Raw genomic sequence first — 13,913 nt, 5'->3', positions numbered from 1 at the left:
TAATTTCAGGTTTCCGTAACTGGGAGATCCTATAAGCAAGACTTTGGAATTGGACAGAGTTGGGTTAATTCCTTTATCTTATGAAATGTAGATACTTTCTGAACCTCCGTTTCAAGGGTACAAGGGGGAGCAATAATCGCTACCACATGGGGTTGTCTTGAGAATGAAAAGTCAATGTATGGAAAGTACCAAGCATGGATCTGACACAGAGAAGGTCGAAGGAACAGGGTTTAGGCTGTAGCGGTGAGCCACAGTTGAGAGTATGTCATTACTTACTTTATCTTTAAATGTTGTCTCATACTTGTAATATGATTCTCAAGAGCATCTTGTGTTTCTCCTCTATAATTCTAAATCAGTTTTCAATGGTATCACTTCTGTTCTCTATTCCTTCCAAATTATGGACAAGTGTAGAACCAAGGCACTAAGACACAGTTCCTGCCTCAAAGAGGTTATAATATAGTGAGGGGAAGGGAAAAAACATAGATAGATACTTATACTGGCATGTATTAGGATACAGTGATATATTCGGTCAACCAATATTTATAGATTACCTATCTGTGCCTGGCACTATGCTTGGTGCTGAGTTTAGATACCTGACAAAGCAGAACCACTAAATACCTGTTACAATATGGAGTATTTTAGAGGGGGCAATGGAAACATACCTGTGGGAATCTAAACACTGAAGGTGGATCAGGAAAGCTCCATAATGTCACCCAAGCTTGAAGGACTGGTAGGAGTTAGCTTCTAGAATTCTAAATTTAGATTCCGAGACGCTGTCATTTTAGAAATGGGACTTCATATGTTTGGACGAATTACCGTGGAGAACAATTACCACATACTTGACTTTTCATTTCTAGCCTCTACAGCAATGCATAAAGATGGCAGGGTTTCTACAGAGTGCTGCAGCTTATTTTCTGCCTAGCAGCGTAAAGGCTAACTCATTACAATTCAAAGATGAATTACATGGCGGGTGGCAGAACAAATGTTTTCTTCATTGAGCAGAGCTAAGGCCTTCAAGGCAGTTTCTCCCAGAATCGAAGTCACTTTTTGCCGCTGTTCAGGAAGACATGATTCAGGCATCACCTTCTTCAAATCTACTGGGACACCACCCAACCCTTTCTCTGGGTTAGACACACAGGTAATGACAGCAAGAAAAGAATAGGAATACAACACTGGTTCCACACCAAGTTTGACATATCTTACCTATAAGATATACCTTATGTCTTATGTCTAATGTATAAAACAAATACAAAGTGAAAAAAAATACTAACTGTATATCCCATTGATGACTTAACCCACAGAGAGGAATTATTCCAAGGGATTTTAAAGCACAGAAATTTGAGGATAAATCTCTAGTAGGGTATATTCTAAGAACAAAAAGTATTGCAAAAAGCTTGGTGGGAGCATTGGTCGTGTTACTGTGACTGCTGTGGGTATATAGTGGGGTAAAGCAAATGACCGATGAAGTGATTACTCAGTCAATCCTGGTTTGGCTGAGTACCCAGGATTCTTGGAGTAGGAGAAAGAAAACACAGAGGTTAAGATAAAAGAGCTGAAAAAACATATCCTTGATTGGAAGATATGTATGTACACATAGGTTTGATTGTGCGTGTTTACATATATGTTTTCATAGCTCTATTCTCTATAAAGGTCTAGACATAGGAACCAACTCAGTATCTGTGAGCTCCCCTAGTACTCAGATTCTACTCTTCAAATACCTTTTCCGCTAAAAGGAGTCGGGGCTTCTTGGAGAAATGGTTGAATCTGGATTTGGAAAAGGAAAATGGAAAATGTGAGCCTAGTACATCCTGCCATACCAGACAAGCAAGCTATCCAAGACTACTACCGTCTTGTCTCAGGGACTTGGGAGCCAGCCTTGAAGAGACTCGCACTGGCCAAAAATCGGGCAACTTCCAGAAGAGGGTGGTAACTACAATAAATTAATAGACATCTACCTAAATATACATATGCATAAACATTCCTGAGTTCATAATGTCACTTAAAAACACCACAGCAAACTGGTTACATTGGAGGATTCCAATGAACCAACTTATTATTTTGAAAATGAGTAAGTAAAAGGAAAGAATGAAATATTAATTCTGCCTTTCCAATACAACTATTCCAATACAACTATTTGCAAACCAAATAGATGATGAGGTGACTTTAAAAAAAAAAAAATCAAAGTAATCCAGCTAATACAGACAGAAGAAATAAAGGAATTAGGATACCACCATCTTGCAAATTCTAATTAATTAAGGAATCGAGGCACTAATCATCAATGGCTGCCAAAACCAGAAAAAAGAGAAATGATCAGATATTATGTACCTCTTGATAAAAGAGTACACCGCCCCCTGGAAAGTAGTTATGGACTGAATTTTGTCCTCCCCAAATTCCTATGTCGAAGTACTAACCCCCAGTACCTCAGAAAGTGACTGTATTGAAAGAGTCTTCAAAGCAGTAATTATTAGGTTGGTGCAAAAGTAATTTTGGTTTAAAAGGTTAAAAATAATTGCAAACACTGCAGTACTTTTGCACCAACCTAATACACTAAAATGAGGTCATCAGGGTGGGCCCTAATCCAATCCAAAAGGTGTCCTTTTAAAGAGAGCAGATTTGAACACAGACGCCCACAGAGGAAGGACCTTATGAAGACACAGGGAGAAGATGGCCATCTACAAGCCAAGGAGAGAGATCTGAGAAGAAAGCAACCCTGCCGACACCTTGATCTTGAACTCTGGCCTCCAGAATTGTGAGGAAGTGCCTTTCTGTTGTGTAAGCCACCCAGTCTGTGGTACGGAGTTATGGCAGCCATAGCAAACTAATATAACAGTCCTGCGCAAAAAAACCAACCCAACTTAGATCAAGCCTCTAACTCCAACTGACAATGTATAGGCAATAAGATGGCAACAGCAACTGTTTAATGACAACATGGAGATGTCAGGAAAATGTATCGTGGGAAATTTTACAGGACACATGGAAGTGAAATATTTATGAAACAAAATTTGTTTCTTCAACAAATAGTGAAAAAGAGAAGGATGAGGAGGAAAAAGAGGAGGAGGAGGAGCGGGGAAGAGAAGAAGAAAAGAGGTGAAAGGGAACCTATGAATTAAAAGAAACTTCAAAGACTTATCAACCAGTTGTGAGATGTGGAAACTTATTTGGATTCTGTTTTTACTACACTGCTAAAAACCCATAACATTTATGAGACAATTAGAATAGAATTTTGAAGGTTGAGTATTAGGTGAAGTTATCACATTTTCTTAGGAGAAAAACATGGCATTGTGATTATGTTAAGGAAAAAGAGTTTTTATATATTTTTAGAGTTTTATCAGAAAGATAGGAAGTCTTGGCAGGGGGAGGATTAGTAAGTAGGATAAAAATGAACTAAGATTGGCTATAAATTGATAATGTTTGAAATTGGGTGATGAGTCCTTGGAGATATTTAAATTATTTTGTCCATTTTTGTGTATATAACATTTCCAAAGTAACAAAAAATAAATTGTATGAACTTTATCCTTAGTTAATGGAGGTCAAGATTTACCATTTGGATAGGTAAGCTTGTCCCCAAACTAAATTGAATCAATACTGTTAATGTCTCCCAACTAACCTTCACCAGCACTGCTGCCAAACAGCTGAAATACCTGCAGCTCTCCTTTCTTCCCTTTGTTGTTTTCTGATTCACAAATAAGCAAGTGATGCCCAGGAAGTGCCTGCACGAACAGAAGCCATGGAGTTGGTGTTTCAGAAGCCCTGAGCTGCTGAAATTGGCACAACTTCTCGGCTAGAACGACCTATACAAAGTCTCCCCTATCTCTGGCAACATCAGGAATTCTATTCAACATTCCTAATAGGTGACCCTAGACAATCTAATACGCTGCATTTCTGGTAAGATTTCGGACAGCTGCCCCTGAGCTTATGTGCACGACAGCCACTTCATATAAATCACTTAATAATACCGAATGAAAGTAAGTACCTCTGTGTATTTCCACATCGTGGACAAACTCTTGGCAACAGGAACTTTTTGGAGTATGTTATTCTGCACAGGAAGACATGTTTGATTTAGATTACATAGCCCCGGTGACTGGAAGCCCAGCTGGCGCCCATTAGGGCAACCGGCAACGTGCTGATGACCTCACTGTGGCAAGGACAGCATTTTTCACGTTCTGGAGCCGGGGAAGACAATCTGGCCAAGTAACAAAGAAGTGTTCACTTAGGGTAATGTGAGATCGCGCTTGCTTCAATTAATTCTTTACTTCAATGCTGTGGTAGAGTATTTAACGAGCCTTTCAAATAAAAGCAATAAGTCAAACCCCAAATAATCACAATCTGAGGTCTGAAGCATATGGTGTGTGTAATTTTACAGAACTGCATAAGCCTTCCATGCTCTCCTTCCTTCTAGAAGAAAGCCCAACAGAACAGGCAACAGGCTTTTTCTACTTAAAGGAAAAATAGTCCTACAGTTAGTTATCTTTTCTGTCTTTTAAAAAGAACATTCAAGCAACGTTCTTATGTCTATGGTAGTTACCCTGGCAATTTGGGAAGACTTCGTTTATGTTTTCCCAAACACTTCTTTGGGAAGAGATTTCATTTTTGTCCTTGAAACAGTAGTGTTTCCTACTAATGTAAATTTCAGTTTTGTCGATACATTTAAATGATCTTATCTACTTCTGCAAAATAGTTTATGCCCACAGATAATCCAGACTCATTTAATATATTTTTCTGAATTGTTAATGACAGAAAACTGATCATTTTTTGCTCTTTTGGGAAGAAGGGAACTACTGCACAAGAATGAAAGATTCAAGCAGATATAAAATTGCATCTTCCACATTTTATCACAAATGATTGACCTGGGAGGTTTATTGCAATCAAACAACCTCTTAGCAGCCATGTCCCTCACATATAGGTACATTAGTAATGGAGCAATTGTTTATTCGCATACGAATATCCTGGTCCTCTGCTCTGGGACTATCTTACAGACTTTTGGCTTTCTGTGTGGTCTCCCAGCAGACTCGAGACACACTGCTCCATCGACCCTGGCTAAGACGCTTGTTATTGAAAGACAAGATGAACAATACAAATGTCTCCTGGACTGTTGAGGCCATCAATTACCTCAAATATTGTCCTAATCTTTCAGTTGAACATTACTTGGGACCTTTACCTTAAACAGGTTAAGTTACAACTCAGAGGCAGAACCTCAACTTTCCAAGCATCCTGAACACTGAAAATTAAACAAGCAAGCACAACACATGCCCTCTAGATAAATCCCTATAAACTCCTTTGGATAGGAATTACGAAAAATTAGCTTCTTTTGTAAGCCTCTCTTTCCACTCACTAAGAATCTCCTGGGCAAAAACTAACCTAGAATAAATTCCATTAGCATTAAAATTTTTCTCTACTGATAATTGCTACATTTAGTCGTGTACTCATCTTGTTGGTCCGAATATGAAATATCAAGAAAATTGCATGCTTCACTCATCTCCAGGACAGCTGTTGATTCGGCATCAAATAAATGTTATCCTACAGGATTAAGAAGAAATCTTTTGGAAACAAGACACATCATCATGACATAAGATTCTCTATCAGGGCAGGGAGGGAAGGAAGATCAATGTGTGAGATGTAAAGTTGGATTTAACTACATGACAATATGGCTAAAACTGACCTGCAGCTCCCCAATTTCCTCAGGTCTTCCTTTGTGGCCTAGCCCCTCAAGATATGTTCTCTAGAGAAGGTCCAGGTAATAATGCTTTCTAGTACTTCTCCTTGGCTGTGGGCACTAGAAGCCTGGTCTCTGGTTGTAGAATAAAAGGTAGCAGCAAGGGAGGGGTAGAAGGCAGTATTTTCTTGGGCAGCCGGTGTCTCTGAAGTCATACCACATGTGTGGCTGCCTGTGTCACAGAAACGCACACTCCATCTATGTAGAAGGTCCATTCAGAAAACAAAAAGTTGATGAAATCATCTTTAAAGCCCTAACTGGGGTTTCAATTTCTTGGCAGGTTCGGACTTTAGGTGTAGACTTCTCCATAAACGCAGAAAGATCTTTAAAAAACAGGGGACTTGTTTTCCTCCACATGTTCCAAAGAGAAAAAAACAGGGAGAGAAGGGCTGTTCTCTCAGAAAGCACAGATCCTGCCAAATGGTTTCTAAATGTGTTTCTCAAAAATTTCCATGTGCCATCAATGGCTTTTGAGTACTTCCGGAAATGAAAGGAGCAGAACTCAACGACCCTGGGAGAAAGCAAACATTGAAAGGAACTGGCTCGCTGAGAAAACAGGTAGTCATGCGTTTAAGTCACAATGTAGATAAGGTGCCACTCGTTGTTGTCAGAAGCTAGAAGTACAGTTACCTCACTTCACAATGCTGCAAAGAACATGCTGAAGCTCTACAGAAATTCACGAGAATAACTGTTTCTGGGGTATTTATTAGGCAACCAGACGGACTCACTGGAACTTACACAGTTAGAAATTTGTTTTCTTTAACTTTGGAATCAAAAAAAAAGAAAGAAAAACACCCAGTAATTTTACCACTTATTAGAACTATTTTTAGTCAACCAGAGGGAAGCCAGGAGACATCCAAACAGTAGAAAAAGGTTTGTTCGTGGGCGAGACTGATGCTGGGTGGTCAATCTCTAGAATACTTTGATCGATTTAAGTAAACACATTAATTCAAGCTGGCTGTTTCATGAATTTACCGAGAGTTCATTGAACTGTTTGCTCATAAATCCAAGTGGCTGCCCCAGCGTCTCCCGTGGGCCCAGCTCAAGTCACAAAAAGATGGGAACCCAGAAGACCAAGCAGAGCATCACCCCTGAGCAGGGCCCCTCTTCAGCTGTCCAGAATATTTTCTCTGGCACAAGTGTCAAAATGAAAGTCAAGTTCATCCCATTGGTTTTAGACAGTTATATAAGCAAGGTCCAGCCAGTCATTTCCTAACTCAGTGCTGAAGTCGGTTTTATCTTCTTATCCCATTTCTCTACTGTCCAGGCTGCTAGGAAAATTTTGGTCATTTCCCAAATAACCAACTGTTTTTAAGGAAACTTTAGACATGTTTTATTATAAAAACAATACATGCTCACCATGTATTTTAAAGACTCAAATAGCAAAAGAGTGCAAGTTAAAAATCAATTCCACCTCACTGCAAACCGGCTACCATATACAATCGCAATCTCTCACGCTGGAGATAACTACAAAACATTGTTTTATATCATTATAGAAGCAAGCCAAATGGACTGACCATGTGTTCCATGTTCAGGAACTCTGCTAGATACTGGAAAAAGTAGGGAATGGATTCTTCCCTTTACTCACAGAATTACTGAGGGGAGGTGTCAGTATCACACTGCCACGTGTAATACGAATGAACAATGTACCATGGGGGACACCCGAGGTCATGATTGTGGCCCACTGTTGAAGGTAGGGTAGCCATTCAGGAACGCTTTGTAGGAGGAGTAACATGAGTTGCATTTTTTAAGTCCGAGTGGTGAAATCCAAAAGAGATCTTGGAGGTGAAGCCAGGAAAGGAGTTCCAGCCATAAGGAATTGCATAAGCAAAGCCACGGAGAAGTGAACCTTCATGAGGTGCTGAGGAAATGAGTGGTTGTGTGATGTGGCTAAAGTATCGGATATTGGTTTGGGGAGTATGATGGAAATTGCAGTAAAGGGCCCAGATTGTGTAATGCTTTAAATTCCATACTAAAGACTTTGTGCTTCATTCTATAGGCAACAAACAGTTGTTTTTAAAAATTGTAAGTAAGGAAGTGATATAATCAAACCTGTGTATTAGATAGAATATCTGGCATGCAATAGGTGTAGAACACTTTGCTGAATGGATAGAACAGAGAAAGGAGAAATTGAAGGAAGGAAGACAAGTTAACTGACGTTGCAATAACTGCAATGAAGGGAGACTAACTTAGAGAAGTGGGGATGATGAGACAGTTTAGAGAAAGACGCAGTGAGACTTGGCAAACCACTCTATGTGGAGGGATGGGGGAGATGTAAAAGGCATTGGCAATTCTGATATGTTTCTTGAGTGGCGGGGTATATGGTTATGTCATCGGCTAAAATAGGGAATCCAGGAAGGAGAGGGTATTTGGGGGAAAGTGGAGGAGGAAGTGGGGAGATGGGGAGATGAGTGGAGAGGCAGCATCCTATAATGATAATATAAACAGCCAACATTTATTGCATTTTTACTATGGGCCAGACACTGTTTTAAGGGCTTCATAAGTATTACGTCATTTAATCCTCATGAAGAGTAGGTGTAATAATGTACTGTCCCCATTTTACAGCTGAGGTCATCGCATAAGTTTAGAACCAGACAACTGAGTTCAAATCTCAGATCTACTGTTTTTTAACTGACTTTGGATACATGAACTAACTGATTTAACCTCATGTGAAAAGTAGGAAATGACACCTATTATATGGCATTATTATGAAGATGAGAGATAATATGTGTGAAGCAACTAGCATAGTGTCTGGAACCTCATCTAGCTCAATAAATGCTAAAATTATTATTATTATTATTATTATTATTATTATTATTATTACCTATGAGATATTCTGGCACTGTGTTCACTAAGAAGCTGGAAACTTATGTTTAGATTGTAGAGCTGAAAGTAAACATTTTAAACATTAGTATGTTGATACTGGTTGAATGCTTGTATATAAAAGCCCTCTTGGCCTGGTTTGGAGGTGGGTGGTAGTGCACTAAGAGATGAGAACCAAGGGCGGAATTCTGGGGAATACCAATGGTAAAGAAGCAAAAATAAAAAATAAAAAAGATCCTTAAAAGAAATGTAGATGAAGCGAGATGAGAAATAAGAGGGGGTGGTGGTAGCCATGGGAGACTGGTTATAGACAGGCAGACTTGTTAAATAGGTAAATACTTAAAGAGAATGGGAGCCAGGCTTCCCACTGTAGAAAAGAGTTACTAATATGAAAACAAGCCGTAGCATCCAGGTCTCAGTTCTAGCTACCATTTTCCACTAAAAGGAACTAGAACTAGGGTTCCTTCAAGAAATGGATTATTCCAGGGCTGGGGAAGGGAAAGATGAACCTGGGACATCTTTTGTGCTAAAAAGTAAGGAAATGCTCAAAGAATGACAGAGACATGTCCAAAGGACACAGAAGCCAGGTTGAAAGGGCCCCCAACAGCCAAATTTGGGAGAAACTGAGCATGAAAATGAATGGTATACATGGATTACAACCCACAGAATAAAGTAGGAAACCACGAGTCCCTACTGATATAAATAAATTGAAAGTTAGACGTGAGATGAGATTTTTACATAATTTCAAAGTATTTTTTCACAAAATATTAATAACAAAAGGGAAAAGTAATCTTACAAAGGAGAGGCCTGGCAGACACTACCTTAATCAAGTGACAGAAGTGAACCTCACCAGAAATGGGACAAGTCACACCATTGCCATTCTGTGTTATTCTTGTTCCAAGATGCATAACCTAAATCTAATCAAAAGGAACAAAATAAACCCAAAATGAGGGGCATTGAGAAATAAATGGTCCATGTTCTTCAAAAGTATCAAGGCTATGTGAAGGTCACAGGAAGACTGAGCAACGGTTCCAAGATGGAAGGAGACGGAAGAGATGACAAAACTAAATGCAATGTGGGACTCGGAACGGGATCTTTTTGCAGAACAGACATTCCTGGGACGACTGGCAAAAACCTGAATGGTGTCTGAGGATTAGATGATGGATATACAAATATGCATTTTCTGAGTATCTCTGCTTTTGATGGTTATATTGAGGTTTTGTCCTTGTTTGTAGGAATGACACACTGCAGTATTTGGGGATGATGGATAACACATCAAGAAGGTACCTTGAAATGGTTCAGGGAAAAAAAAGTTTTTCTACTGTGCTTCCACTTTTCTATAAGCTTGAGATGATCTCAGAAGGAGATCATTTCTTTATCTCCTACTATTAACTCTTCCTATTAATTAGTCAATAGTAAGAATGTTATACTAAGAATGTTTGCTTGCTGTATTTGTTTTGGGGCGTGTGCGTGCACGTGTGCATGTGTGTGTGTGTGCATGCTTCCTGATGTGCATTTGTCACTAACAGGCACCATTACCGATGGCCCACATTCACCACCAAATTAGAGCCCAACCTTCTGCTTCTTGGTTTAGGAGATCTTTTGATTTTTGTGACTCATTTGTAAGTTCAATATAGTGTGTGAAATTCCCCATATGTTACGTCGCTAATATTTCTACAAGATCCTTAAAATCATTGATTTACAACTAATTTTTAACTTTCCATCGCTTCTCCTGGTGAGTTCAGATTCAGGGACGTAGGACATTGTGATGTGAAAACATGTAAGCACCTTACATGAAGACTATATGCAACGGTGTTTCTAAACTATTCAGTGTAGTCACTTCTATTAACACATTATTTAAAAAATTGTGACACATTTGCCAGAAGTGGTTTTCCCATGAACCATTTATCAAGCTAATATGAACAAAACAACGCCTGCCCCATACGTTCTAAGCATGAGCTATCGTGCCCTTTCAACCATTTTGAAATTATTCCCAGCTATTACTCTGTACTTATGAAAAAAACTCAGACAACCCAGACTGTCGCTATCCGTTCCTGCACACCTGCCATTGGTGGGAGGGCACGAGGGCTGCGGGTGAGCAGAGGGGAGTGGGTGGGAAAGTAAATAACCTTTAAAGCAATTCAGTTCTGATCTTCTCCCTCCCTTCCTCCTGCCTCCATCCATCCCTGATTAGTTGAGTGTCAACTAGGTGTCAGGCAGGGTAATGGGTACTGGGGGAGCTGAGGATGAATGAGACATACTCTGGGCTGTAGAAGGAGGAGAGAGCCTACTGTACTAGAACTATAAGTATATTCTAATAGTTCCGACAAAAGAATTCACATATAATGTGCTGTGTGTGGAAGGAGAAAATTTGCTGCTTCACAGGAACAAGGGGAGGCTTCAGAGAAATGCTGACATTTAAAGCCTTGGCTGCAGTTTGTCAGGAAAGGAGGAGGGAGGGCGTTCCAAGCAGAAGGAAAAGTTGCAGCACAAGCCTGAAGGTCTGAAAGTGGTTCCTTCAGAGCTCAAAGAGGGAGGCTGAGTGGACCATGAAGGGGTGTGTGTGTGTGTGTGTGTGTGTGTGTGTATGTGTCTGAGAGCAGGGACGGGCTGGAGAGCAGACCAGAAAGACCCATGTGGGCAGCCCATTTAAAAAAAGAAAACCGACAAAAAGCAAACAGCAGCAACAAACAACCCTGTGTCCTAAGCTAAGGAGTTTGAACTTTATTCTAAAGGCCATGGGGTGTCTGGGGCGGATTTGCTGGAGAGTGACGTGGTCAGCTGCCTCCCCACGTGGGGATTCTGTGATTGCGGGAGAGGGAAGGGATGTCTGACCCTGTACTGCTCAAAGGTTACCTCCTCCTCTCCTGCCTCCACTCACAAAAACGGCATGCCTGGCGTTTTCTGTTCCTTATCTGGATTGGTTTTCATTCATGGTACTTCCCATCCATTTGACTTACTTATCTGTTTATTGTCTGTCTCTCCCACTGGCATATAAACTCTGTGATAACTAGGAATTTGTCCCATTATTGCTGCCTCCCGGCCCCCGGTACTGTGTGGTATATAGTACGTGTATGTATGTTCTTGAAAGAGTGAAGAGCGATGCCAACCTGCCGCAAATCTTGGTCCAAAGAGCTTGGGACCCATAAAACTCAGATACTAGGAAGGGAACTTTGCAGTGGCCAAAGGGCTCTGAGCCCCCAGCTGGACGATGGTGAGGTCAAAAGCCCCACGAGGCTCTCTAGAGCAACACCGGCCTTCCAAATGACACTGCAAACCCTTATCCTACGGTCCTTTTCGTCTTTCTCCCAGAGCTGGCCCTTTATGATGGGAAGGCAGTACTCAGATAATATTCTAAGTTAGGGGTGTTGAAACCCAGACAGGGATGTCACCAGGGAAAAGAGAATGAAACCTAGTTCTTTCCTCTAAAACACAATGTCCAAAACCAGAGTCTGGAAGCTGGTGTTTCCTGAATTCCCGAGATCTCAAAACGGGCAGACCATGTCCTGCCATGTGTGGGTCTCATGGAGCCGCAGCCTGAACACCTCACCTTCCGCTCCCCAGCATCGTGCATGCTTTGGCCTGTAGGACACGGGGGTGGGGGGCAGCCATGACATAGGGGTGAATTCATCAGCAGGGTTCTTAGGTAAGTGTCCATCTGGGAAGGTAGGGAGTCCCTATCTCCTGCAGGCGATGTTCAGGGAAGCGGAGTGGATAGTCGGGAAAGTTTTCAGAACACAGGCTGATGGCTCAGGTCATTAGCTTTCCCACAGCGGGGAAGCCACATGGATAGAAACCACCTCGAATCACAAGCGAAACAGACAACTGTCAACTATCTGAAAACTGGTGGCCTTGCTTTTAGGTTCTTCTAATTTGAGAACCAACCAATTTGTTCCTATTTCAGGCAACCCAAACCCTGTATTATGGATATGCTAGGAAGGTTCAGTCGTGGTTCCATTGCCTGGCATATGGGTGATTATGAGGACACCAATCGAAGAAATTCCAAAGTGGCTACCCTCATTAGGCAGAATAAGGCAGCACTTCCGGGAGCTTCCAGGCCACCTAAGCTGCCACCGAAAAAGGAGGAGGTATGATCGTTTGCTTTTCTGAATCATCACAGATAACATCAAGCTCTTTCAACACATCAATTAGTGACTGCTATTTAACAGTACTACTACTACTACTACTGTTTGATGACTCTTTTTAACCCATCAAAACATTTCCGTAATTTATATGGATGGGATTTCCACAGAAATGCCTAGGCTGTAGGTAGGGGGGTATTAGTCCCATTTTATAGCTAAAGAAAATGAGGGGTTGTGGCGTTCGGTCTTTAGGACTGCTTATTGAGCAGATGGTTTAACCTGGAGACAATGGCCATGCCCTTGATTTCCCAAACTCCAGCAAGCTCTCAGCCTGTAAAATGGAGGTCAATCTTTAACCCCTCTTAAAACCCTTACAGACTGGCTGGCAGAGTGAGAATACGAGTATACCAGGTCAAATTCAAGTTGTTTTCCCATTACAATCTATGAAATCTTGAGCAAGTTGTATAATTTCCCTATATGGGGTTTTTATAAGTAGAATAGGGATATGAGTAGCTGTCCTGAATACTTTGTCGAGTTATCATGAGAATCAAGTAAAGAATGTATAAGTATATATTCAAATCAATGACTATTTCCCGAGGTCTTCTTGCATAATCCCACAGCTAAATGCACTTTGTAGTCATCCAGTATTTCGAGTATGACAACAAATGTCCACGAGAGAAAAGGAAACAGAATAGCTGGAAATAGAATAGAGCCTCCTGGTCCTTACATGAAGACAGTCTCCTTGTCCCACTGAAGAATTTGGCCAACTTCCTAGATTATGGCTTTCCCTTTGTGGCCAGAAATCCGATTCTTTAGCAATTAATTCCATCTTCGGAAACATTCTGTGAGGGAGCTGTGTAAGTCCTCCTTAGTAGGTCCTGACCCCCGGGGTACTTTGTATTGAAAAAGGCAGCAGTTCAGCTGCTAACATTCCTATGTGGTCTGACTGTTGGGCTGGGTCCAAATGAGACGATTTACTGCAGTGTGTGTGGAGGAGGTTTGGATTAGTTACTTTCCATCCCTGAGCTAATTTTCTGTAGGATTAAAGCGATCATGGGTTTAAATGATCCCGAATGCCTCCTCCTATCATCCACTAGGTCCAACTGAGATATTTTTGTGCATTTAAAAAAAATCTGTTAAAAGACTTTTCATTTTGAAATGATTTCAAACATGCAGAAGAGTTGCAAGAACAGTAGAAGGTGAACTCCTGATACATTCTTCACTCCACGCGATCAGTTGTTAATTTGCTTTAATGCTTTCCTTCTCTATGTGTGTGTGTATTATACACACAGGCA

General features: G+C 40.8%; 1 protein-coding gene across 1 annotated transcript in view; it reads left to right on the top strand.

Annotated features, from left to right (window-relative positions):
* The window catches only part of SPMIP2 (sperm microtubule inner protein 2), a gene marked incomplete at both ends in the record, with an annotated part of 64,030 nt that extends 51,370 nt beyond the window's left edge, over positions 1–12,660 (top strand). Inside the window, 2 exon segments of the mRNA XM_081077360.1 lie at positions 12,441–12,627; positions 12,631–12,660. Of these exon segments, the coding sequence (XP_080933486.1) occupies positions 12,441–12,627; positions 12,631–12,660 (217 nt within the window).
* Positions 12,661–13,913: the final 1,253 nt, after the last annotated feature.

The sequence above is a fragment of the Rhinolophus hipposideros genome (assembly GCF_964194185.1).
Source record: "Rhinolophus hipposideros genome assembly, chromosome: 16".
In the NCBI taxonomy this organism is placed as follows: Eukaryota; Metazoa; Chordata; class Mammalia; order Chiroptera; family Rhinolophidae; genus Rhinolophus; species Rhinolophus hipposideros.
Note: the sequence above shows the minus strand (reverse complement) of the source record. Positions and strands in the feature narration are given on the sequence as shown.